This window comes from Macaca mulatta, chromosome 20 (genome assembly GCF_049350105.2).
Source record: "Macaca mulatta isolate MMU2019108-1 chromosome 20, T2T-MMU8v2.0, whole genome shotgun sequence".
NCBI classification, from domain to species: Eukaryota; Metazoa; Chordata; class Mammalia; order Primates; family Cercopithecidae; genus Macaca; species Macaca mulatta.
Genome location: NC_133425.1, coordinates 52,971,525 through 52,995,929, shown reverse-complemented (window position 1 = coordinate 52,995,929; position 24,405 = coordinate 52,971,525). Strand labels below are relative to the sequence as shown.

The 24,405-nt window shown below is 50.9% G+C and overlaps 1 protein-coding gene and 1 long non-coding RNA gene across 4 annotated transcripts; one reads left to right on the top strand and one right to left on the bottom strand.

Annotated features, from left to right (window-relative positions):
- Positions 1 to 8,092: 8,092 nt before the first annotated feature.
- On the bottom strand, positions 8,093 to 20,876 carry CX3CL1 (C-X3-C motif chemokine ligand 1). Of its 3 annotated transcripts, none has more exons than XM_077983284.1 (3): positions 20,721 to 20,876; positions 13,407 to 13,545; positions 8,093 to 11,114 (listed from the first exon to the last, which is right to left on the bottom strand). In XM_077983284.1, exons 1-3 carry the CDS (start codon positions 20,788 to 20,790, stop codon positions 10,097 to 10,099), a joined length of 1,227 nt encoding a protein of 408 aa, XP_077839410.1. In that variant the 5' UTR covers positions 20,791 to 20,876; the 3' UTR covers positions 8,093 to 10,096.
- On the top strand, positions 18,089 to 20,893 carry LOC144338050 (uncharacterized). Its single transcript, XR_013411811.1, has 2 exons — positions 18,089 to 18,938; positions 19,493 to 20,893. It is a non-coding gene; the product is annotated as an uncharacterized LOC144338050 (long non-coding RNA).
- Positions 20,894 to 24,405: the final 3,512 nt, after the last annotated feature.

Genomic DNA, 24,405 nt, shown 5'->3' with positions numbered 1-24,405 from the left:
ATCATTAACCATCACAACATCCGAGACATTAAAACTCTCGAGCACCAATGTATTTCAGAGAAACTGTCAAGAGTTTCCTCTTTCCAACTCTACTCAGTGAGAATTTCAGATAAATCCATAGACACCATAGACAGTGGCCCATGCTGAGGGTGACCTCCCCGCATCTGCAAAAAGGGTGAATGAAGAGATGAAGAGGAGAGCCAGCTAAAAGCGTACTGATGCCCAGGCTGGAGTGCAGCAGCACGATCATGGCTCATTGTAGCCTCAACCTCCCAAGCTCAAGCTATCCCCTTACCTCAGTAGCTGGAGCTACAGGTGCATGCCACCACACTCGTTTTGTTTGTTTGTTTTGTTTCTTTGTTTTTTGTTTTCTTGTAGAGACAGGCTCTCCCTATGTTGCCCAGGCTACTGTCCACTCATGGACTCAAGTAATCCTCCTGCCTCAGTCTCCCAAAGCACTGGGTGTGAGCCACCTACACCCAACTTGTTTTCAAGCTTTTTTTTTCCTTTCATTTTTTTTTTTTAAATCCCTGTAGCTGGAACAGGACTACAGATGCACACCGCCACATCCAGCTAATTTTTGTGTTTGTAGTAGAGACAGGGTCTCCCCACATTGCCCAAGCTGGTTACAAATTCCTGGGATCAAGCGATCCACCTGTCTCAGCCACTCAAAGTGCTGGGATTACAGGTGTGAGCTACTGCGCCTGGTGTTTTCAAGTTTTTAATAGCATCATGCAGATTACTGACAAGTCGTGCCTATTGAGTCCAAGCAATCATATTTTTTCTTCCTGGATGCTGTATCCATCAGAATGGGCTAGGATATGCTGCAATAACAAATATCCTCAAACTGTCTGTGGCTTAAACTGCAAAGGTTTTATTTCTTCCTCACACTGCGTGACATAGATTAGCTGAGGCTCTTTTCGTGGCTGGAGGCTCTGAGTCACACTCACTCTGGAGCCCAGCCATTTTCTGGAGTGTTGCCAGATGCCATGCTGGAGGTACTGAAAGCTCTGATAGGTCTTCCACCAGCAATTAAATGCTTGAAGCTTGTGTGACACACGCTGCTTCCACTCCCAGCTCACTGGCCAGAACTGGTCATTTGACCCCCACCAAAACCCCAAAAGGCTCAGGAAGAGCAGTCCCCTCTCAGGAGGCAGCAAGCCAGAAATATTCAGGAAACTGAGTACTCCAGTCACCAAGTTCTTGAAAGCAAACAGCCTTTCCTTTCTGTCCCAAGTCAGCTTGCTAGTCAACAATTAATTAGTTGAGATTTGTGCATTTTGACCTTGCCAAGTAGCTCAGCCTATTTTCTGTTGCTTAACTTAATACCACAGACTGGGCAATTTATGGAGAAAGGAAATTTGTTTCTTACAGTTCTGCAGGCTAGAGAGCACAAGGTTAAGGGGCTGCATCCGGTGAGAACCATCTTGCTGATGGGGCCTCTGCAGAGAGTCCCAAGGTAGGGCAGGGTATCACATGGTGAGGGGCCTCACAAGAGACAGCCAAACTGGTTTTTATAATAGACATACTCTTGTAATAACTAACCCACTCCCTCAATAACCCATTAATCCATGAATGGATTAATTCACTAATGAGGGCAGAGTTCTCATGATCCAATCACCTTCGAAAGATCCCACCTCTCAACACTGCCGCTGTCGGAGACGAAGTTCCCAACACACAAACTTTTGGGAGTCATATTCAAACAAGAGCACCAAGTTCAAAAGTAATTTAGAAAAGTTACATCAACTTGAAGAGCATCTATGGGCTTAGGGAAAAATTATGCAAATTACAGACGATTATTTTTAATTAATCAATTTATGTATTTATTTTTAGAAACAGGGTCTTGCTGTGCCACCCAGGCTGAAGTGCAGTGGTGCAATCATAGCTCACTGTAACCTCGAACTCCTGGCTCAAGCAATCCTCCTGCCTCAGCATCCTGAATAGTTGGGAATACAGATGTGTGCCACCATGCCGGCTGATTTTTTATTTTTTGTATATATAGGATATCACTATGCTGCCCAGGCTGATCTCAAACTCCCGACCTCAAGTAATCCTCCTGCCTCGGCCTCCCAAAGTGCTAGGATTAGAGGTGTGAACCACTGCACTCAGTCACAAATTATCCTGATCTCCTTAATGACACTATAATATTTCTTCAGCCTACTTTACTGAAAACCAAGAAGACTGCATTTCTTTATAGATATCTTATAATTCCATAGTCTTCTTTGGGTACCCAATAACAAAAGCAAATATAAATAGGCTATTTCAAACCTTTTGGAAGCATCTATTGCATGATCATAGGTCTGTTTACTGAGAGCTCGCTATGGGAATGTCATTTTTCTACGTGTTTAAGGATCATCTCATGATATCTTCACCCCTGAGATGAGTTGTTATTATTCCCATTTTACAACAGAGAAAACCAAGACCCAGAGAGGTTAAGTAACCTGCCCAAAGTCACGCAGCCAGAGAGTCCCATGTTATGCTTTGCTCCTGCATTGCTAGAAATTACTCATTGCAAATAATCCTATTCTGGCCTCTGGGGACAACAGGATCCCCTGAAGTTAGGAGAGGAGCATCTCTTCAAAACATGCGCTGCTCTGGAATTCTCCTGGGTTCAGAGGCACACTCCCCACCCCAATTTGGCACGATTAAAGAGATCCTGCATGGGTTTCAGCTGTTGAACTTTGCTGCCAGTTCAGGAAAGCCAGCCTGGCAGTAGATCTTTTCTTAAGTCTTTGCAGCTGAATCATTATTTATCCAGGAAAGCACATGACTGAGCAGAAAAGAACAGAGCATGGATGGTCTCCTGAGGGCTTATGTGCTTGTGTAAATCTGGGAGGAGCTGGGCATGTGCGCACACACAGACACACACATGCAGAGCACACACACATATACACACAGAACACGCATATACGCACATATGCATAAACACACGCATATACAAACTACACACACTCATACAAACATACACTACACATATGCACAATGCACACACATGCACCGTACACACGTACACATGCATACACACACATAACACATGCACACATACACTACATGGATACACACATATATACTACATACACACATAATGCACACACGTACAGTACACACATACACATGTGTACACACATACACATAAACACATGCATACACACACTACACACATACACACAATGCACACACATGCATAGTACACACATACACACGTACACAAACACATATATACATACACTACACACATATACACACTACACATATATACAATGCACACATGCACAGCACACAATACACTTACACACATATGCATAAACAAATGCATACATACACTACACACATGCAGACAATACACTTACACACATATACACATACTACACACATATACACAATGCACAGACACACTACACACATTCACGCAATACACATACACACATATACAAACATACCACATACATACACTGAACACATATACACACATACTACACACATACAATGCACACACACACACTACACACATACTACACATACTACACACATGCAATACACATACACGCATATACAAACATATTACACATATACACACATACTACACACATACACATAATGCACACACACACACTACACACATACACACAATACACACACATACACCATGCCTTCCGGGCACCTGTTATTCAGCCTCAAGCTGGAAATTCCCGGCCATTCATTTCTGTGTTTTTCTGTCTGGCCTCACCCTTTTGGGGAATGTACAGAGGACACAGGGGACTCAAAGGCAAAGACCAGAGGGTGAGACGCTCAGGGCCTGAGAAACTTGGGGGGTGGGAGCCAGTGGTCCGGTGCAGTGGGCTCTAAAACGCTGGCCAGGCAATAAATCCCCTAATTTGGAGGCAGTGTAGGGTGGACTGAGGAAGCCGAGCAAGAAGAAGGCTGGGGCGGGGGTGGGAGGGTGGTGCAGCTTGAAGGGGCAACCCCCACGTCTGAAGCCTGAACTCAGCAGGTCAGAAGTGGGGCTCAGGAGCCTACACCTTTGAGACTCTGTGTCTCACACTTTTCTCTGTAATGCTCAGGCTGAGTTCTGGAGAAAGACCCTGAGTTCTATCCCTGCTCTGCTGCTTACGAGCTGTGTCACCCTGAGCAAGTCACATGTCCTTTCAGAGCCTTTCTCTCTCTTTTCTTTTTCTTTTCTTTCTTTCTCTTTCTTTTTCTTTCCTTCTTTCTTTCTCTTTCTTTTCTCCTTCTTTCTTTCTTTTTTTTTTTTTTGAGATGGAGTCTTGCTCTGTTGCCCAAGCTAGAGTGCAATGGTGTGATCTTGGCTCACTGCAAGCTCCGTCTTCCAGGTTCACACCATTCTCCTGCCTCAGCTTCCTGAGTAGCTGGGACTACAGGCACCTGTCACCACACCTGGCTAATTTTTTGTATTTTTAGTAGAGATGGGATTTCACCGTGTTAGCCAGGATGGTCTCAATCTCCTGACCTTGTGATCCGCCCACCTCGGCCTCCCAAAGTGCTGGGATTACAGGCCTGAGCCACCAAGCCCGGCCTTTCTCTTTCTCTTTTTCTTTTCTTTCCTTTTCTTTCTTTCTTTTCTTTCTTTCTTTCTTTCTTTCTTTCTTTCTTTCTTTCTTTCTTTCTTTCTTTCTTTCTTTCTTTCTTTCTTTTCTTTCTTTCTTTCTTTCTTTCTTTCTTTCTTTCTTTCTTTTTCTTTCTTTCTTTCTTTCTTTCTTTCTTTCTTTCTTTCTCTTTCTTTCTTTCTCTTTCTTTCTTTCTTTCCTACTTTCTTCTTTTCCTTTTCCTCTTCCTCTTCTCCTTCCTTTCTTTCTCTCTTTCTTTCTTTCTCTTTCTCTTTCCTTCCTTCCCCTCCCTCCCTCCCTCCCTTCCTTCCTTCCTTCCTTCCTTCCTTCCTTCCTCTCTCTCTCTCTCTCTCTACCTCTCCCGTTTCTTTTTTTGTTTTTTTTTTTTTTGTTTTTTTGTTTTTTTTTTTGAGACGGAGTCTCGCTCTGTCGCCCAGGCTGGAGTGCAGTGGCCGGATCTCAGCTCACTGCAAGCTCCGCCTCCCGGGTTCACGCCATTCTCCTGCCTCAGCCTCCCGAGTAGCTGGGACTACAGGCGCCCACAACCGCGCCCGGCTAATATTTTGTATTTTTAGTAGAGACGGGGTTTCACCGTGGTCTCGATCTCCTGACCTTGTGATCCGCCCGCCTCGGCCTCCCAAAGTGCTGGGATTACAGGCGTGAGCCACCGCGCCCGGCTCTTTTTTTGTTTTTTTGAGGCAGGGTCTTGCTCTTTTGTCCAGGCTGGAATGCACGGGCATGATCATGGCTCACTGCAGCCTCGACCTCCCGGGGCTCAGGTGATTCTCCCACCTCAGCCTCCCAAGTAACAGAGACTACTGGCGCACACCACTATACCCAGCTAATTTTCTATTTTCATAGAAATGGGGTTTCACCATGTTGCCCAGGCTGGTCTCTAATTTCAGGGCTTAAGTGATCTGCCCACCTCTGCCTCTCAAAGTGCTGGGACTATATGCTTGAGCCACCACACCCAACCTGAGAGTCTTGCTTTCATCATTAGTAAGATGAGGATCATTGTATATAAAGAATTTCACACATTGCCTGGCACATCGTAAACATTACATGAACAATGTCTACTATTATTTTATAACTAATGTTATATAGCAACACCTGTACACCCCCAGGGTGACAGTGGGCAGGTCTAGGCAGCAGCTGCCATTTGAGATAGAGCAGGCTTGGGGTCAGCAATTCCGTTTCCTACCATCCCCTCTACCTCCTGGATCCCCCAGACCTTGTGCCCACATCAGTTACCATTTATCATTGCCCTTCTCTTGTTTTTCTTATAGTGAGGATATTTCTCTCTGAGCCCAAGTCTCCATCAAAAGTAGGTCAAGGGCTGGGCGTGATGGCTCATGCCTGTAATCCCAGCACTTTGAGAGGCTGAGGTGGGAGGATCACAAGGTCAGGAGATCGAGACTATCCTGGCTAACATGGTGAAACCCCATCTCTACTAAAAATACAAAAAAAAAAAATAATAACTGGGCATGGTGGCACGCGCCTGTAGTCCCAGCTACACAGGAGGCTGAGGCAGCAGAATTCCTTGAACCTGGGAGGTGGAGGTTGCAGTGAGCCAAGATCACCCACTGCACCCCAGCCTGGCTGGCAGAGTGAGATTCTGTCTCAAAAAACAAACAAACAAAAAAATGGTCCCGTCCAAACTCTGCATTAATTGTGGGAATGGCTTCAGCTCACATTTAGCTCTGAAACTGAAAGAAAATAAAACTACACAAACACTCCAGGGTTCCTGGGGAGTTGCTCTGGACTGAGCCGGAATACAAATCTCTCCCACTCCTGCTTCTCATCCTGAGCCTGCTGAGAAGGCTGCAATCTTACCTAAGAATGTGATGAAAAGACAGAGACACATCTTTTCATTTAAAGCCTCTGTTGGTGTCTTGTGTGGCTGATGGGTGGTGTGCAGGGAGAGTTTGGGGGCTGGAACCAGGCCTGCGGTGGAGCTCCTTCCTCAGAGTGGGAAGGGGCAAAAGCTAGACAAGCTTGGGTTTGGGGCAGAGCTGGGGAAGCTCACTGCAGAGGGGAGAGCCGGAATTGACAGCATTGCACAGAGGCAGATTGATTCCTGCAAGCTCGAATCTCTATGAGGTTTAGCAGGAGTGAAACAAGGGAAGCCAGCAGGGTATGAGAGAAGCCATGTGCCCATCATGGTCTGGCTTTCCTTGACCTACTTTTTTTGTTTGTTTGCTTGCTTTTTAGATGGAGTCTCGCTGTCGCCTGGGCTGGAGTGAGTACAGGGGGGCGATCTCAGCTCACTGCATCCTCCGTCTCACAGATTCAAGCCATTCTCCTGCCTCAGCCTCCCAAGTAGGTGGGATTACTGGGGTGTGCCACGACACCTGGCTAATTTTTGTAGTTTTAGTAGAGACAGGGTTTCACCATGTTGACCAGGCTGGTCTCGAACTCCTGACTTCAAGTGCTCTGCCCACCTCGGCCTCTCAAAGTGCTGGGATCACAGGTGTGAGGCACCATGCCTGACCCTTGATCTACTTTTGATGGAGACTTGGGCTTATAGAAAAATATCCTCACTATAAGAAAAACAAGAGAAAGGCAATGATAAATGGTAACTGATGTGGCTACAAGATCCAGGAGATCCAGAAGGTGGAGGGGATTGTAGGAAATGGGATTGCTGACCCCAGCCTGCTCTATCTCAAATGGCAGCTGCTGCCTGGACCTGCCTACTAAAAAACACCATTCATGTAGACATTGAATCTAAGATATGATTGATGGTAAGATGTTCTGATATTTAATACATTACTAATAAAGAAAAAAAGCCTGCCAATTAAGCGGTGACAAGCCATTGATTACAAAACAAGTCTCAATTCCAAACATATCACAGTGTGGAAAGGATGCATCCTAACATTCATGAAATATTGGATACCAGTAGGCTGGACTTGGTCTGTGGCAGCCTTGTGCAGTTTCCAACCTGCACAACTGTACAGAGCAGCTCTTAGGAAGCCTCCCAGGACACTGAAGAGCTTAGGCCACCAGGAGGCTCACACTTGGGGCACATCTATGAACTTCCAAGTCCCTTAAGAAGTAATCCCTCTTTGATCTTCATCTGAACTAGGAAGGCCACAAAGAGGAAACTATGGGCCAGTTTCCATATGGGGCACCAGTTCACTGACAGTGGTCCCAGGGCCCCTGGGACGGTGGTTCAGCAGGCATGGGGTAGGGCTTCATGAGGGATTCTGAGTCCTGCCAGACTAGGGAGAGTCCTGCCAGACTAGGAGAGGCCCCGTACTCACAGTTATGCAGGCTCAGAGAGGTGAAGGCCCTGGCCCAACATTACACAGCCGGGCAGAACAGAGCTAGGCCGAGGGTTCAGCACTCCTCACTCCGATCCCTGGTGCTGCCTCTCTTGCTGACTGTGAAAATGTCTGCTCTTCTGCCCCAGATGAACTGGAGATAGGGGTCTCCAGGGCTGAAAGGGATCTTGGCCTGCCCACCCCTGCCCCGTTCCTTCCCCTCTGAAGCCCTGGTTGCTGGACTTGTCCCCAGAGAAATCACCCGTATTGATTCACAAGACTTTTAAATTTTATTAGTAAAATACAAAATGGCACAGACATTGGTGATGAGGGTTGGAAAAGTAAAAGGATCAACCTACTCTTTCCAAAGTCTTCCTAGATCATCCTTGTCCATGTCCTGCTTGGAGAAACTAACAAAGTCCATGGAAGGGGGACCAGCTGGCCCCAGCAGCTTCCTCACAAAGGAGGCAGGGCCCCATCACAGGGTGCCCCACCCCTGGAAGGCTCTCCCAGCCTGGAAGAGCCAGAACAAAGTGCATCAGTTCCACTCTCACCCTCTCTGAGCTGCCAGAGTGACCCCACCTGAGCCAGGCCCTGAACTTCCTGAATATACTGTGCCACGCCCAGCAAGGGAGTGCAAACGCCGGGTGGGCCGGGCCATACAGCGTCTTGCTCTCTATGGACCAGAGCTGGGTTTCCTTCCTCCAAGCACCCATTTGTGAAGGAGTGTTCCTGGCACCTGGGTAGAACCCAGCCCATAAGAGGCCCCTCAGGTAGAGCAAGGGTCACACTCGGGGACAATCCAAGGGAGAGGTGAGCTGCCCCCAGGGACCCTGAGGGGCCAGGACGGCTGGTGTGGCCTCATCCAGGCATGCTCGAGCCTTCAGCAGCCAAAAAAGGGAACCCCTGACTTTATGCCTGCAACTTCCCCTTTCCCATGTCCCAGCCCCCTTCCCGGGTAGCGTCCCTTTCAGAAACAAACAGGGGCCTCATGGAAATCCCTGGTCCTGTCTGCGACGGGGACAAAGATGAAGGAGAAGGTCTTGGAGGGCAGAGAACAGTGTTTTCAAGGAGTGAGAGAGGTGGGAGGGGAACCCAGGCCTCATGAAAGAATCCGGCGTGTGGGGAGTGGGACCACAAGGGTCTTGTGGCCTGGCTGCCTGCAGGAGTCTCTGAAGAAGCATCAGGTGTGTGGCTGCTCCCAGAGCCTTTCCTGGGCTTCTTAGACAGGTGTCTGGAGCACTCCCTCCTCCCTCTTAGGGGGTGAGGGGAGGCAGAGCTCGGGGTGTCTCAGTGACTGAGCCTGGGCGGGGCCTTCAAGGATGGACTCTGTTCTGCCCACCTCCATTTGAGGGCCCACAGGGCAGGATCTGTGCTATCAACTCACTCCCTCGCAGGCCCTCTGGGCCTCAGGGTCCAAAGACAAGCTAGTCCATTGGCAAGGACTGTCTAAGGTGCTCTGCTCATAAGGACTGTGAGGCTGCATCCAGGGGCTGGAGAGAAGGGCCTCAGGTCAATGAGTGATGTTAGGGGGACAGATATTCCTTACCTCCCTCTTTCCTTTCACAGATGGGAGTACCTTGGGGGGTTGATGGTAGAACTAGGATCAGAACCCAGCCTTCAGACTCAGCACAGTGTAGACCAAAGAAGAAAGCCACCAGATATCCTTATCTCCCCTTCCCACAATGCCTAACCAAGGGCAGAGCCTCACTGGGAGCAGTGCCAGGAAACACCACACTAGCCTCATGCAAGAAAAGACACGTCACTAGTGGGGGCGTGGGCTCTGTACAGAGGACGGGGCTGGGGAAGATAGCACCGCAGGTGGCCGGGGTGACTGGCAACTGCAGCAGAACCAAGAGACACAATGAGATTGCGGGGAGTGGGCAGAGGGCCTGGCCTGATGCTCATGTGTGAGATGGAAGGACTGTAGTACTCACAGGGTAGCGTGGGTCAGAGGGGGCTGGGAATAAATAATTGTTCATTGGGGCTGGGATGGCGTCAAAGGGAACCTCTAACCAGCCAGCAGCAGAGGAGAGTTTTGGGGCTGGGGTGAGTTGGGAGACCGTCCCCTCTGTCCCTGGCAGGTGGAGAATGGTCAAGGCTGGCCTCCTAGGTTGTGCCTGGGAGCTTGGAGCTTGTGCACCTGGAGGATCCCACCTCCCCGCTCCAATCATCCCAGCTCAGTCCAGGCCCTTGGGTGGGAGTGGGTATGAGGATGAGGGATCCCAGGCAGCTGTCTGAATCAAACAACTAGACACAGGCCGGAGGAGTTCACACGGGCACCAGGACATATGAGTTACTACCACAGCTCCGGGGGATGTAGCGGAGGCCCTCCACCATCTCTCCCGCCATCTTTCGAGGGCAGCCCTGGAGGCTCTGGTAGGCAAACATGGCCACCCCCAGGCAGAAGAGGAGGCCAAGGAAGGCCAGCAGCCCCACTGCCTGCCTCCGGGTGGCAGCCTGGGCGTCAGGGACAGGAGTGATAAGGACGCCCAGCCTCTGGGGGTCCATGGTGGCATGGATGGGTTCCTCAGCTTTAGGGGTCCAGCTGCCTGAAACCACTGGCTCCCTGCTGGGGGTTCCTTCCGAGGAGACAGGGACCACAGAGACGTGGGCCATGCTGCCAGGCCCCCAGTCCTGGAAGGCATCTGTGTGTGCTGGCACGGGACCCATCTCCTCCCGCTCCAGAGAGTTCTCTGGCCTGGGGCTCTGTCCCTGACCCCACACAGGCTGGCCTTCAGACGGAGTGTTCTCCTCTGGGGCTGGGGAGGAAGTAGTGGAGGCCTGGGTGGAGGAGGCCTGGGTGGAAGGGTCCTGGGTGGACGGGGCCTCAGAGGTCTTTCCCTCAGCCCAGAGGCCGGGCCCAGGTTGGTGGGGAGCAGAACTCTGCCACGCGGCGGCAGTGGAGACGGGAGGCACTCGGAAAAGCTCCGTGCCCACAGGCCCTCCATCCTGAGCCTTTGGCGTCGGGGGGAGCCCGGTCCCTGAGGAACCAGTCACGCCCGTCGACTGCTCTGGGGAGGTCCCCAGGGCCGTCTGTGCCTCCCGGGAAGAAGGAGTTGGCTTCAGGCTACTGCTTTCGCCTGTGGCTTCGGGCTCCGGTACCGCAGACTCCTCCATTCCCCGGGCGGCAAGGGTGGTCCTGGGCTTCACCAGGCCGATCTGCTTCTCGAAGGTGCCGCCATTTCGAGTCAGAGCAGCAGCCTGGCGGTCCAGATGCTGCATCGCGTCCTTGACCCATTGTTCCTTCGGGTTGGCACAGAACAGCCTGTGCTGTCTCGTCTCCAAGCTACAGGGGAGAAAGACAGGGATCCAGTGATGTCCAGATGCCAGAAACCCGGGCCAGCGTGGTGTGGGGGCACAGCACCAGTGCTCTGCAGGTGAACACACCCGGCTGGAAACCCTGCCCTCCCACTTAGCAGCTGTGAGGCCACTGACCAGCTGGGGAAACCCGCCCTCCTAGGCTCCCAGGTCCTCACCCGAGAAATGGAGATAGGAAAGCCTCCCATCTGTAGCGTGACCACCCATCCCAGAAAAAATGGGATGCAGGGGGTGCTCAGGATGAGGGACTTCCCATTTTAAAACCGGGAAAGTCCCCAGGCAAACAGGGACGAGTTGATCACCCTACTTCTGTGTTACTGTAAAAAAAAAAAGCCAAATTATGGCTCAGAGCCGATCAGTAATAGCTGAAAATAATAACAATGTTGATAATATTGTTACCATTAAGGCAGGGGGCTCTGGGCTTTGAGTCTCCTGCTGGGGAGAGGACTTCAGGTGAGCTCTGTATGGGGCCTCCTCACTCTGGAACAGGCCTTATGAGACTTCGTGAGTCTTGTTGCTCTTCTTCGGTTTCACAGCTACAGGCTGTGCTCCAGGCCCCTCTCCTCCCCTCCCGATGTGTGTTCAAGGGCAGAAGGGGTTAGAGCCAAATATGTGGCAGCCTCATTGGGACCCTGAGTGCCCTCCAAATCTTGAACTTCCTCTGAAGCCGTGTGTGACTGGTTCACCGCCAAGCCCACAGCTCAGAGCTGACAGACGCCCTGGCTCCATGCCACGGCCTGTGCTTGGCATTTGCCCATGTTCAAATCTTACATCCATCCCACAAGGTGGCTACCAGGCTCATCCCCATTTTACAGATGAGGAAACCAAGGCTCAGAGAGGTGAAGTAAAGGCACCTGGCTCCAGGATGCCGGGAAGCTTGAGGAGTCCAGGAAGCAAGTATGACCCTGCAGGCCCCCTGGGCACAGCGATCCCCTCCCCCATTTCCTTTTTCCCTTTCATCAAGAAAACAAAAAATACTTGGGGGTGTCTTGGGGAAGTAAGCCTTGACCGATCAGCAAAGAAGCCAGGCAGGAGAACGCTCAGTACCTTGCCCACCTTAGAAACTGCATAATTGAGGAGAGGAAGTGCCAGACTTCCTTTAACTGAGCCTAGAAAGCAAAGGGCCATTGGCCATTTCCTGCTGCCTGACCCCTAGGTCTGGCTGAGGCTGCTTTAGGGCTCAAAAGTCAGTCCTGGGGAAAGGCCTCAGGGCTGGCTGGTTAGGCAGGACCTAAGAGAGCCCCCAGGAGAAGGAAGTGACCAAGATGGCCAGGGTCCTTAACAGCCAGGAGGACAATGACTCAGTCCCTCCCCAGAGTCTCGAAATGACCCTGTTTCCTCTTCTGTCAGATGGAGATAGTGATCTCTGCAGCTCCTACTGACAGACCTTGCCAAGCACTTTATTTTTAATTTAATTTTTTTTTCTTTTCTTTTTTTTCTTTTTATTTTTTTTTTGAGATGGAGTCTCACAATATTGCCCAGGCCAGAGTGCAGTGGTGCCATCTTGGCTCACTGCAATCTCCGCCTCCTGGGTTCAAGCAATTCTCCTGCCTCAACCTCCCGTGTAGCTGGGATTACAGGCACCCACCACCACGCCCAGCTAGTTTTTGTATTTTTAGTAGAGATGGAGTTTCACCATGTTGGCCAGCCTGGTCTTGAACTCCTGGCCTCAAGTGATTCACCAGCCTCGGCCTTCAAAAGTGCTGGTATTACAGGCATTAGCCACCGCGCCCTTGCCAAGCACTTTAGTTACATCCTGTCCTAGCTACCCATTTTACAGACAAGGAAACCAAGGTGCAAAAAGTAAACAATGGAAGCAGGGCCATCCAGCCAGTAAGAGGGGAAGGCAGGATTTGCACCAGGTCTGTTAGAGGCTGGAACCTGCATTTTAAGTAAGACCCTCATGCTTTACGCCTACCCATACCACCCCATGAAATATAGTGGGTTTGAGTGTGGGGTAACATGTGCTTCAGTCCAGAAGGAATTACCACCGTTCATGGCTGCTCCAGGCCACAAGCCAGGGCGGCTGCCCCCCCAGCCACACTGGGCCATTCAGGAAACCACTCTCCTCCTTAGCCATGTGGCACAGAAATTAAGGTCAGTGAAGTGGCCTGCAGGCCAGGGGCAAGAGAAGCGTGTGCTGAGGCCTTCGCCTAGGAGACCAGGTCTGGGAGGGGAGGTGTGGACATAGATTCTCAGAGGTCTGGGAATATTTCAAGGGCCTGAAGGGGATTTCAGAGGCCTCGGGGGCAATACCTACACGATTGCACGTTTGCCGCATGATTCCTGGTTCTGTCGATAGTGGATGAGCAAAGCCACAGGTATCTTTGATGTCATCTTGCTGCACGTAATGTTGCATTTCGTCACGCCGTGGTGCTGTCCTGAGTCCAAAGAGGTTCCTGGTCAGCAGGGATGTCTGTGGGCATCTGGCTTCCCAACCCTGTGCCAGATTGTCCCGGCCACACCACCCAAGCCAAAGCTGATCACCTGTACACCCTGGCCTTCAAGGCCTTTGACTCAGCCTCCCTCCCCCACCAAACTTCTCTATGCCTCAGTTTCACCACCTGTAAAATAGGAACAAAAATAGTATCTACCTCATAGGCTTGTTGTAAGAATAAGAAATGTGAATTCTTATTTACAGAGTTCTTTTTGCCTGGCACTGGCACATATTAAAAGTTTGTTTGTTTGTTTTGAGATGGAGTCTCATTGTTGTCGCCCAGGCTGGAGTGCAATGGCACGACCTCGGCTCACCGCAACCTCCGCCTCCCAGGTTCAAGTGATTCTCCTGCCTCAGCCTCCCGAGTAGCTAGGATTACAGGCATTTGCCACGACACCTGGCTAATTTTGTATTTTTAGTAGAGACGGGGTTTCTCCTTATTGGTCAGGCTGGTCTCAAACTCCCGACCTCAGGTGATCTGCCCTCTTTGGCCTTCCAAAGTGCTGGGATGACAGGCATGAGCCACCATGCCCGGGTTAATTTTTAAAATTAACTGGTCCATTGTGCAGCAGGGGAGATGAATCTGAGAGTGACAGGGATCTGCTAAGGTCACACAGCCAGCAAGTGATGGAACAGGTTCTCCTACCAAGATGGCTGCAGTCTCCACCGGGCCTGTGGCCTTGCCTATCCCCTCACCTCTGCCTTGTTTCTTCCTGCTGCCTTTTTTTTTTTTTTAAATTAAGAAATAGGGTCTTGCTCTGTTGCCCAGGCTAGAGTGCAGTGGTATAATCCTAGCTCACTGCAACCTCAAAATCCTGGGCTCAAGAGATTCTCCTGGCTGGGTGTGGTGGCTTACACCTGTAATCCCAGCACTTTGGGAGGCCAAGGCAGGTGGATCACCTGAGGTCAGGAGTTTGAGACCAGCCTGATCAGTATGGTGAAACCTTGTCTCTACTAAAAATACAAAAATTAGCCTGGAATGATGGTGGGAGCCTTTAGTCCCAGCTGCTAGGGAAGCTGAGACAGGAGATTTGCTTGAATCTGGGAGGCAGAGGTTGCAGTGAGCCAAGATCGTACCACTGCACTCCAGCCTGGGTGACAGAGCAAGACTCCGTCTCAAAAAAAAAAAAAAAAAAAAAAAAGAGAGAGATCTCTTGCCTCAGCCTCCCAAGTAGCTGGGACTACAGGTGCATGCTACCATGCCTGGCTAATTTTTTTTAAGAGACAGGGTCTTGCTATGTTGCCCAGGCTGGTCTTGAAACCCTGACCTCAAGCGATCCTCCCACTTCAACCTCTGGAGTAGCTGGGATTACAGATGCAAGCCACCATATCCAGCAATAAACTTTTTAAAAGTGTATAAGTACAACTGCTTTGTAAGAAAGTGGGGTCTGATGAATAGATGATCCTTTGTTCTGCTGTTAAGAGCCAGAATGAGCCTGAGAGTAGTTGCTGAAAGGTACTGAGTCATCCTGCCTAGGAGGGAAGAGGCATTTGAAATTCCTGGAGCAAGAAGAGTAAGGAGAAGGAAGGGTTGGAGATGGAAGGTATGAATAGGGTAGGGGCAGAGTGGGGCAGAAGGGGCAGGCAGTAGCTGAGTGTCACGTGGAGCCAGAGAGAAACCACAGGACAGGACAAATAAACCCAACTATTTAATATAAACATTTGAAGTTGTTTACACTGCATTTCCACCTTTTCTCTTTGCCTAAAATCGCCAGCAATTTTTTTTTTTTCTGCGTAGCGTGAGCTCAAGGAGGATGAGTGTAAAAATCAAGGAAGAGTTGGAGTTTCAGATCTGGGTCAAGGTTATGTGCAGCAAAAGCAAGACCCCAGAGGGTTTTGCAAACATCTGGAGGCCAGGGCAGTCAAGAGAGCAAGCCGATCTTATCTAGCACTTCAGAGCCTGGGAAACCCCCAGCCCATCCCTGGGCTCCACCAGAACACGAATTGCTCATGCATAAATACTTACATATATACGGCCATGCAAACATACTCCACTTTCCCAAATACAGGCGCATGCCCGTGCGCGCACACACAGAGACTTTGTAGAGTCTGCTGCTTCCTCTCTCCATCGCTCCCCCTTAGCTTTGGCCCACCCTGCTTTGTGGGAAGGTGGTTTAGGGCTGGCAGGTCTGGGTTGAGTCATCAAGGAGCAGCATTAGTAGCTTCAGGGGGTTGGGGGCTGTGTGCAGGAGAGGCTCCCCAGGTCACAGGGCTGTCCTTTCTCTCTGAGTAACCAGGATATAAAAGTCACTGTGTGGGCTGGCCACCCTCCTTCTGCAATGGGACCTCAGAATGACGCACCTGCAGCCTCCCCAGGCCCTGTTGAGTGGAGCCAGGTGGCAGTCCCCTAAACTGGCCTGCAGGTGTCTTCTTTAGGAAGCCCCAGAAAATACGGTGCCCCTCAGTGACCAGAGACAGGAGGAGGCAAGGGAGGCTGCCCAATGGATAACGAAGAAGGTCCATTCTGTGCGCCTCAAATCCAACATGGAGAAAGCCATTACCCACCTTCAGGGCTTTAAAGAGCCACAGAGTCATCCTGTCTCCAAAGTCCCCACTCTCTGCCACAGTCCCTGAATGGTCCTGGCCCAGCTAAGTTCTTGGTTCTGCCAGGAAGATTGTTTAACTAACCTGGGGAGCCTGTCCCTTCTCAGAGCTGAAGTTTTCCTTTCTGTAAATGGAGACAATGCCTCACCCAGCCAGTCATCTATTATCTGTCATAGGAGTGTCAGGAAGGCAGGGACCTCGTCTGTCTTGGTATCACAGTTTCCCAGCATCAAGCACAAGGTGGATACTCAATCAATATCCATTGAATGAAATTAGTCTCAATTTACTTATCTCTCTTTAATGCATCTATCTACCTATCCATCCATCCTTCCACCCACTCTTATCAATCTTCTACCCATTCCTCACCCACCTGCCACCTCCTACCCACCCCTACTCATCTCCATTCATCCATCTACCCACTCCCTCTCCCCTACCTACCACCTGTCAATCTTCCACCCCCTTTTATCTCACCCACTCATCCATCCCTCATTGTCCCCTCCCCATCCCTTCTTCCATCCATCCATCCATCCATCCATCCATCCATCCATCCATCCACTTCCTGATTCAGCCAACACTGGCTGGAATTACTTTTGAGTATATACAACAATCTCAGGCCCTCTTATCCTTAACCTTGAGCTCTTTCTCCCATAGGCACGGGTGCTGAGCTTGGAGAGAGTGCTTCCATCCCAATAAATGCCATCAGATCACTCTGCTTATTCAGTCAACCAACAAATGCTGTTCCTCTTGCCAGACCCTGTGCCGGGTGCTGTGAGGTACAGTGAGATGAACAAGGAATGCCTCTGGCCTCAGAAGGCTCCCAGCCTGATGGACAGGTAAAACAGGCACACAAAGTATCAGAGCTTTTTTTTTTTTAATTGAGCACCTACTGTGTATCAGACCCTGTGTCCAGCATGTACACATCTGCTCTCTTTAATTCCCAACATCAAAGGGAATTATTATCCTGCAAAGGGAGTATTATTATCCCCACTTCACAGATGCAGAAGCTGGGAATAAGAGAGGTTAAATGTGCCCAATGCCACACAGTGGCATGGTGGCAGAGCTACTTTTCTACCCAGCCCCTGAACACCCACTGTTCTAGGCTACCCTAGATGCCAGGCGGAAACACAGCGTTCCAGAACATACCCCAAATATACTGGGGTTTACATGAGGGAGAAACCACTTCCAACTTCAAATGATCAGGGGAGGCTTCCTGGAGGAAGTCTCCTTTAGGCTGGACCTCAAGGACTTCTAAGAGTCTTCCAGGGTCTTAGAAGGAGACTCAGGAAATGTCCTGGGTCACTGGGTGAGGTGATAAAAAGAGGGCTTGAGCCATTCATTGCTCAGCTGTGTGTCCTAAGCAAGTCACTCAGACTCTCTGAGCTTCAGTTTCCTTACTTGTAAAACGGACGTGACAATACCTGCTTCACAGTGTGGTTGTGAGAATAAACATTTTTTAACATCTGGAGCATTTTTCCCTTAGGGCAGGGTTTCTCAACAGTGACACTACTGACATTTTGGACCAGACAGTTTTTTGTTTTGGGGGCTGTCCCGGGCACTGGAGGATGTTTAGCAGCATCTCTGGCCTCTACACATTAGAGGCAAGTAGCTCAACTGAACCAAAAACATTGGGACATTTGTAACAAGTAAAAATGTCCCTAGAAATTGCCAAATGGCCCCTGGGAGAGCAAAATTACTCACTGAGGACCACTACTCTAGAGATATCCAGAGATATCCACACAGCTCCCTCCCTCAGCCTCCTCCAAACTGTGCAAAGCCACCTACTGAGTGGGCTTCCCTAACCCCCTATTTAAAATGTCAACACCTCTATTTCCTGCTCTCTATTTTTCTTTTCTCTTTCTTTCTCTTTCTTTCTGCCTGCCTGCCTGCCTTCCTTTCCTTCTTTTCCTTCCTTCCTTCCTTCCTTCCTTCCTTCCTTCCTCCCTCCCTCCCTCCCTCCCTCCCTCTCTCTTTCTCTCTTTCTCTCTTTCTCTCTCTCTCTCTCTCTCTCTCTCTCTTTCTCTCTCTCTCTCTTTCTCTCTTTCTCTCTTTCTCTCTTTCTCTCTTTCTCTCTTTCTTTCTTTCTTTCTTTCTCGCTCTGTCACCCAGGCTGGAGTGCAGTGGCACAATCTCGGCTCACTCCAACCTCTGCCTCCCAGGTTCAAGTGATTCTCCTGCCTCAGCCTCCCAAGTAGCTGGGACTACAGGCACGCACCACCACACCCAGCTGATTTTGTATTTTTAGTAGAGACAGGGTTTCACGATGTTGGCCAGTCTGGTCTTGAACTCCTGACCTCAGGTGATCTGCCCACCTTGGCCTCCCAATGTGCTGGGATTACAGGCATGAGCCCCTGCGCCCAGCCACCCCTCTCTATTTTTTGATCACAGTGCCTTTTCTCCTTCCAACAGATCACATTGTTTACTGATTTACTTTGTGTATTATCTGTCCTCTTTAGTTGAATTACAGCACCCCGAGGGCTGAGGTCCTTGGCTGTTTTATTTATTGATGCTGCCCCAGTACCTAGTACCAGGCTTGTCACACAGTAGGTGTCCAATAAGTATTTGTTGAATGAATGGACAAAATGCCCAAGTAAGCGCTTTGTGACATAATACCTTAACCAACAGAAAAATGGAGGAATTTTTATTTAAATTTGACAGGGGCCTGGATCTGACACTCTTGAATTTATCCTCCCATGCCCTCTCCATCCACCCCCACTGCTAATGAGCGGGGTAGGCTATAGGAGCTTAAAACAGATTCGTTTTTTTCTCTTTCTTGCCAGGACTTGAGTGGGAGTGAATGCGTCAGCTTTTGGAGTGGGGGGGGCAATGCTCTGCACTGACTCGTAGCTGCAGGTTCGTTATATAAAGCACAGAAGCCTCCTGCCTGACACAGCCCCACAAACCCACATTTGGGGACTGACGCAGCTGCCCCACACTAGTCAGGGCAGCAGCTACGAACCCCCCAGCCTCTCCTCGGGGTCTCTCTGGCTTCCAAACCACCCCCTCATCCTAAAGGGGCTCCCAAGGGCCTCTTGGAGCCATACATGTCAGCCATACATGTCAGCCATACATTCCAAGGTGAGCCTGGTCAAATGCCCAGTTTTACAGGAGGAGAAACTGAGGCTGAGAAAGGTTCCAGTAATCCCCAGGATCTTCCAGTAAAGCCAATGACCAAGATGAGGGCAGAAGCCTGGTTCTAAAGCCTCAGGCTGCTAGTCAGAGCACCCGGAGTCCCCCAGGGCCCCTTTCCATCCTGGCCTAGGACCCTTTCCCCTCTAGGCTTAGTAAAAGTAATCCTCCTCCGCCACTCTCTTCAAAACACCCCCATAAGCACTGGAGCCTCATCACCCTCCCCCACGCCACCGGAGAGGTAATAGCTATATTTAAAGATGCAGCAGCTGGGACCAGAGGAGGCAAGACCCTGCTCAGGGTCACACAGCAAGACTGTGGCAAAGCAGCCGCCATCTGACTCCCCACTTTCCAGTTCTCACTGTCCCCAGACACCTCAGGCTTCAGGGCCCAATCCCAGAAAGCAGGCAGCCAGCAGGAATTCGCCTCCACCATCCCCACGTGCCCACCCACCCACGCACCTGCTCCCTGCCCCAGGGTGAGTTTGCTCCATGGAAATATCTGGAAGCTGGGGACTACTTCTCATTTTCCTGGACTTGCTGTGTGCCCACAGGCAAAGTCTCACCTTCTCTGAATGTCACCCTGCCGGATGGTGGGGGCAATCCCTGAGGAGGGGGCTGGCTAGCGGTTCATGGAGGTGGTGTGGCCCACAGAGGTGGTGAGCGTGCATCTGTGCTCTCTTCTGCATTCAGTCCCATGAGTCTTACCCTCTCCTGCCCTACTTGCTGGCTGTGCATCCTCAGGCCAGTTTCTAAACCTCTCTGGGCCTCCATCTTATCCATATCAGGTAGGATGGTCAATTATGTACCCCTACCAGGTCCTGGGCATCAGTAAGCAAGTGACTAGAGGCAAACGCGTTTTCTACACTGTGCTTGGAGGAGGAAGACAGCATGATGGGTAGACAGGCAGAGCAACTGGGGCTACAGACCAGCACAGCAGCGGCAAGCCCCAACCATGAGCTGCAGTGACCTTGACCTTCACTGGTCCTGGGCCCCCTAATCCTGGGGGCTTTGAAAACAGGGCAGGAGAAAGTCCCAACTGTGGCCTGGCCCAGGGCCAGGGCTGCGGGTTACACATTAATGCTGGTTGGAAAGAGCCAGCCACTGTCAGCCAGGTCCTCCCACCCCAGTGCCCACCAGGAGCCTCTGCAGGCTCCCTCTACCCCCACCTTCCTGGCACACCCACACCTGGCTCCCTTATGCCACCCACACCACCTCTCTGTGCTTCCAGGCACAGCCACTTTGCTTGCTGGGTCAGGCAGAGCAGTCGCTGGCAAGTGGAAATCTGTCCAGTGCTGCATCTGGGGAAAGGAAGGTGCCCAGCCCCCTCCTGCACATCCCTGGATAGGGGCTGCCACCGGCCTTGATCTGGGGCCCCTGATGTCAGGCTTGAGGGACAGACAAGGGGCTGGGGGCTCCCCACCGGGGGCTCCCCCCCCGTTCGTGCCCAAGTCCAGGGCCCACTTACCAGCCAGCAGGACAGTCAGATGGCAGAGGGTGGCCAAGTGGAGCAGCCACGAGAGAGATATCGGAGCCATGGCTGAGGGTGGGCGAGAGTCCGGGCAGGGGCCAGGGCAGGCGGCTAGAGCCAGGTGGCAGAGCTTAGTGCTGTCCCTTCGCCACCGCCGCCGCCAGAGCTCTGTGGCTTTTTATAATGGTGCTGGCTGCCTCCGCCTCCAGCCCCCGCAGGCAGGAGGGTGGGAGGAGAGAGGAAGGGAGCCAGTGTGCAGCCACTGGATTCCTCGGGATGTTGCCAAGGAACCAAGCCGGCTCTGTGGCCCTGGGCTTCTCATCATCCTAGGCTCGTCATACTGGGACCTTCCCCGGGAGGCTGTACCGGGCCTGCCTGGGTACAAAGGCCTCCTCTCCTGCCACGAGCTGGGAACATGCCCTAGGATGTGGCCTGGGGCCCTCGCTCCTAAGTGGGCAACACACAAAAGGCCAGCAGGCTGTGGAATAGAGAGCGGGGCGCCAAGGGGCCGGGAGGGACTCAGGGCCCCTCCATTCTGGGTCTGACAAGCTCTTCTTTGATCCAGGGAATGCCTTGCCCACATCAGGATGGACCCCCAAATTTCCCCTCTCAGAATCCCAGGCTCCTGGAGGACCTTGTTGATCTATGCATCTCCAGAGTCTGGCAGGGAGCCTGAAGTCGGCAGGGGCTTGCTGCAGGGTCTGCTGAAAGAAGGACTGAGTCCAGCTTCATATGGATAGATGGGGAAACTGAGGCCCGGAGCCACCCTAGGTCATCCACAGCATCAGAGTGGAGAACCCCCCTCCCACCACCATGATGAGTAGAATGTGGAAAGCTCAGGACCCAGGAGAGAGCCCTGGCCTCCCTGCCTCCACCTCCCAGCCTCCTGCTCCCTGCTGTGCACCCACTCCCACCTCTGCTCTGGCCCCTGCTAGCGCAAAGAACAATGTGGCTGCCAACCCATCCCTGATAACGCTGTGGCTCTTGGCTCCTCAGCTCTGCAGTCGTGCCCTGGATAAGCCTTGCCTCTCATGGGGCCTGAGTTCTCTATCTGCCCAAGGAGAACATCGGGCTAGTGCACTGTGGAGGGGGCTTCCCAGCACTGGCCCTCCAAGGTCATTCTCCATGAGAGGTGGCAACAGGACCACACAGGGCCAGCCAACAGGCTCTCACCAAAGGGTGCAGAGGCTTGCCAGCCTTGGGAGCACATTAAAACACAGTCTGCCTTCATGGCAGCCTTCCCTAAAGGCAATGGCAACAATTCCTGAGACTCTAGAAGAGTCAGCAGCTCCGCCTTGGGCCAGGACTGAGCTGTACTGGTATCTCCGGGCTGCCAATCTGAGGGAAACTGGTTGTGGAGCCAGCATCCCGCACTATGAGCCAGTTGGGTTGGGCAGAGGGGCTACAGATCCCAAGGCCAGGGACCTCTCTCTCCTCAACCACCCCCTACCCAATGGGCTGCCTGGGGCATGGGGTTAGGGGTTAGGAGGCTAGAGTCTTCTTAAAGTAGCAGAGCACCCTTGGCAGGGGCCAAGGTCCACTCGTGCTCAGAGAATCTGTCCTGGCCTGTGCACATGCGAAGCGAGTAGCCTTCTCATTCCCAATGTCCAATCCCTCTTTTTATAACTGAGGAAACTGAGGCCCAGAGAGGGACAAGGAGGGATAAAAACTGAGGTTGTGTTCTTTCTGCTCTGTTTATGTAAGAACAAAGGAGGAGGCCAAGTGCAGTGGCTCACACCTGTAATCCCAGCACTTTGGGAGGCCAAGGTGGGTGGATCACCTGAGGTCAGGAGTTCGAGACCAGCCTGGCCAACATGGTGAAACCTCGTCTGTACTAAAAATACAAAAACTAGCTGGGTGTGGTGCACACCTGTAATCCCAGCTACTTGGGAGGCTGAGGCAGGAGAATCACTTGAACCTGGGAGGCAGAGGTTGCAGTGAGCCAAGATCATGCTACTGCACTCCAGCCTGGGTGACAGAGTGAGACTCTGTCTAAAAAAAAAAAAAGAAAAAAAGAACAGAAGAGGAAGAAGGGGCAGGGGTGGGAGGAAAAAGAGAGGGAGAAGGGGAAAGAGGAGAAAAAGGGAAGAGAGAGAAGCAGGGAGGAAGGGGTGAAAGGAAGAGAGGGGAGGAGGGAGAAGGCGGAGAGGAAGAAGGCAGCCACCCTGGGAAGTGCTACACCTCATGAAGGACAGGAGCCAGGTGGGGCAAGTACTGGGGAGTAGAGGCCCTTATTCCCTGGTCCCCCACTATGCTCCAAATAAGTATTTAGAAAGCAAGGGCTTTGGGGCTGGGCACGGTGGCTCACGCCTATAATCCCAGCAGTTTGGGAGGCCGAGGCAGGTGGATCACCTGAGCTCAGGAGTTTGAGACCAGCCCGGCCAACATGGTGAAACCCTGTCTCTACTAAAAACACAAAAAATTAGTCAAGTGTGGTGGCAGATGCCTGTAATCCCAGCTACTTGGGAGGCTGAGGCAGGAGAATTGCTTGAATCCGGGAAGCGGAGGTTGCAGTGAGCCGAGATTACAACACTGCACTCCAGCCTGGGCAACAAGAGTGAAACTCTGCCTCAAACAAACAAACAGACAAAACCTCTACAACCAATGATTGGTATTTTTAAATAATTGTTTTATCTTTTCTATTTTTATTTTTTAGCCAAACCATTGCAAAGTAAATTATAGATGCTTGACACTTTGCCCCTAAATATTCCAGCATGCATCTCCTCTGAATAAAGCTATTGTCTTACATAAATATAATATCATTATCCCATCTAACAAAATTAACAATAATTCCTATATGTCATCTAACACCCAGTTCATATCCAAATTTCTCTAATTGTCCCAAAATGTATTTCGTAGTTTCTCCTCTCTCCTTCTTTCCTTCTTTCTGCCTCCTTTCTTCTCTCCCTCACACCCTTTCTTTTTATTTTATTTATTTTTTTGAGACAGGGTCCCTCTCTGTCACCCAGGTGAGCGTGCAGTGGTATAATCTCAGCTCACTACAGCCTCGACCTCCCAGGCACAAGAGATCCTCCCAGCTCAACTTCCCAAGTAGCTGGGACCACAGGCTCATGCCACCATGCCTGGCTAGTTACTGTGTTTTTGTTGTTGTTGTTGTTGTAGAGACAGGGTTTTCCCATGTTGCACAAGCTGGTCTCAAACTCCTGGCCTCCAGCAATCCGTCCACCTTGGCCTCCCAAAGTGCTGGAATTATAAGCATGAGCTACCACACCTGGCGCCTCCCTTCCTTCTTTCTTTCCTTTATTCCCTCCTTTCTTTTATTTTTTTAACCAGGATCCGATCTAGGTTCATGCACTGCATATGGGTATTTCTTTTGAGTCTACATAGACCACTTGCATAGACCACTTTTTAATGACTTCAACTTTCTTAAGAGTCAAGTCGGCTGGGTTCAGTGTCTCACGCCTGTAATCCTAGCACTTTGGGAGGACAAGGTGAGCAGATCACTTGAGGTCAGGAGTTCGAGACTAGCCTAGCCAACATGGTGAAACTCCGTCTCTACTAAAAATACAAAAATTAGCTGGGCATGGTGGCATGTGCCTATAATCCCAGCCACTTGGAAGGCTGAGGCTAGGGAACTGCTTGAACCCTGGAGGTGGAGGTTGCTGCCCTCCAGCCTGGGTGGCAGAGTGAGACTCTGTCTCAAAAAAAAAAGAAAAGAAAA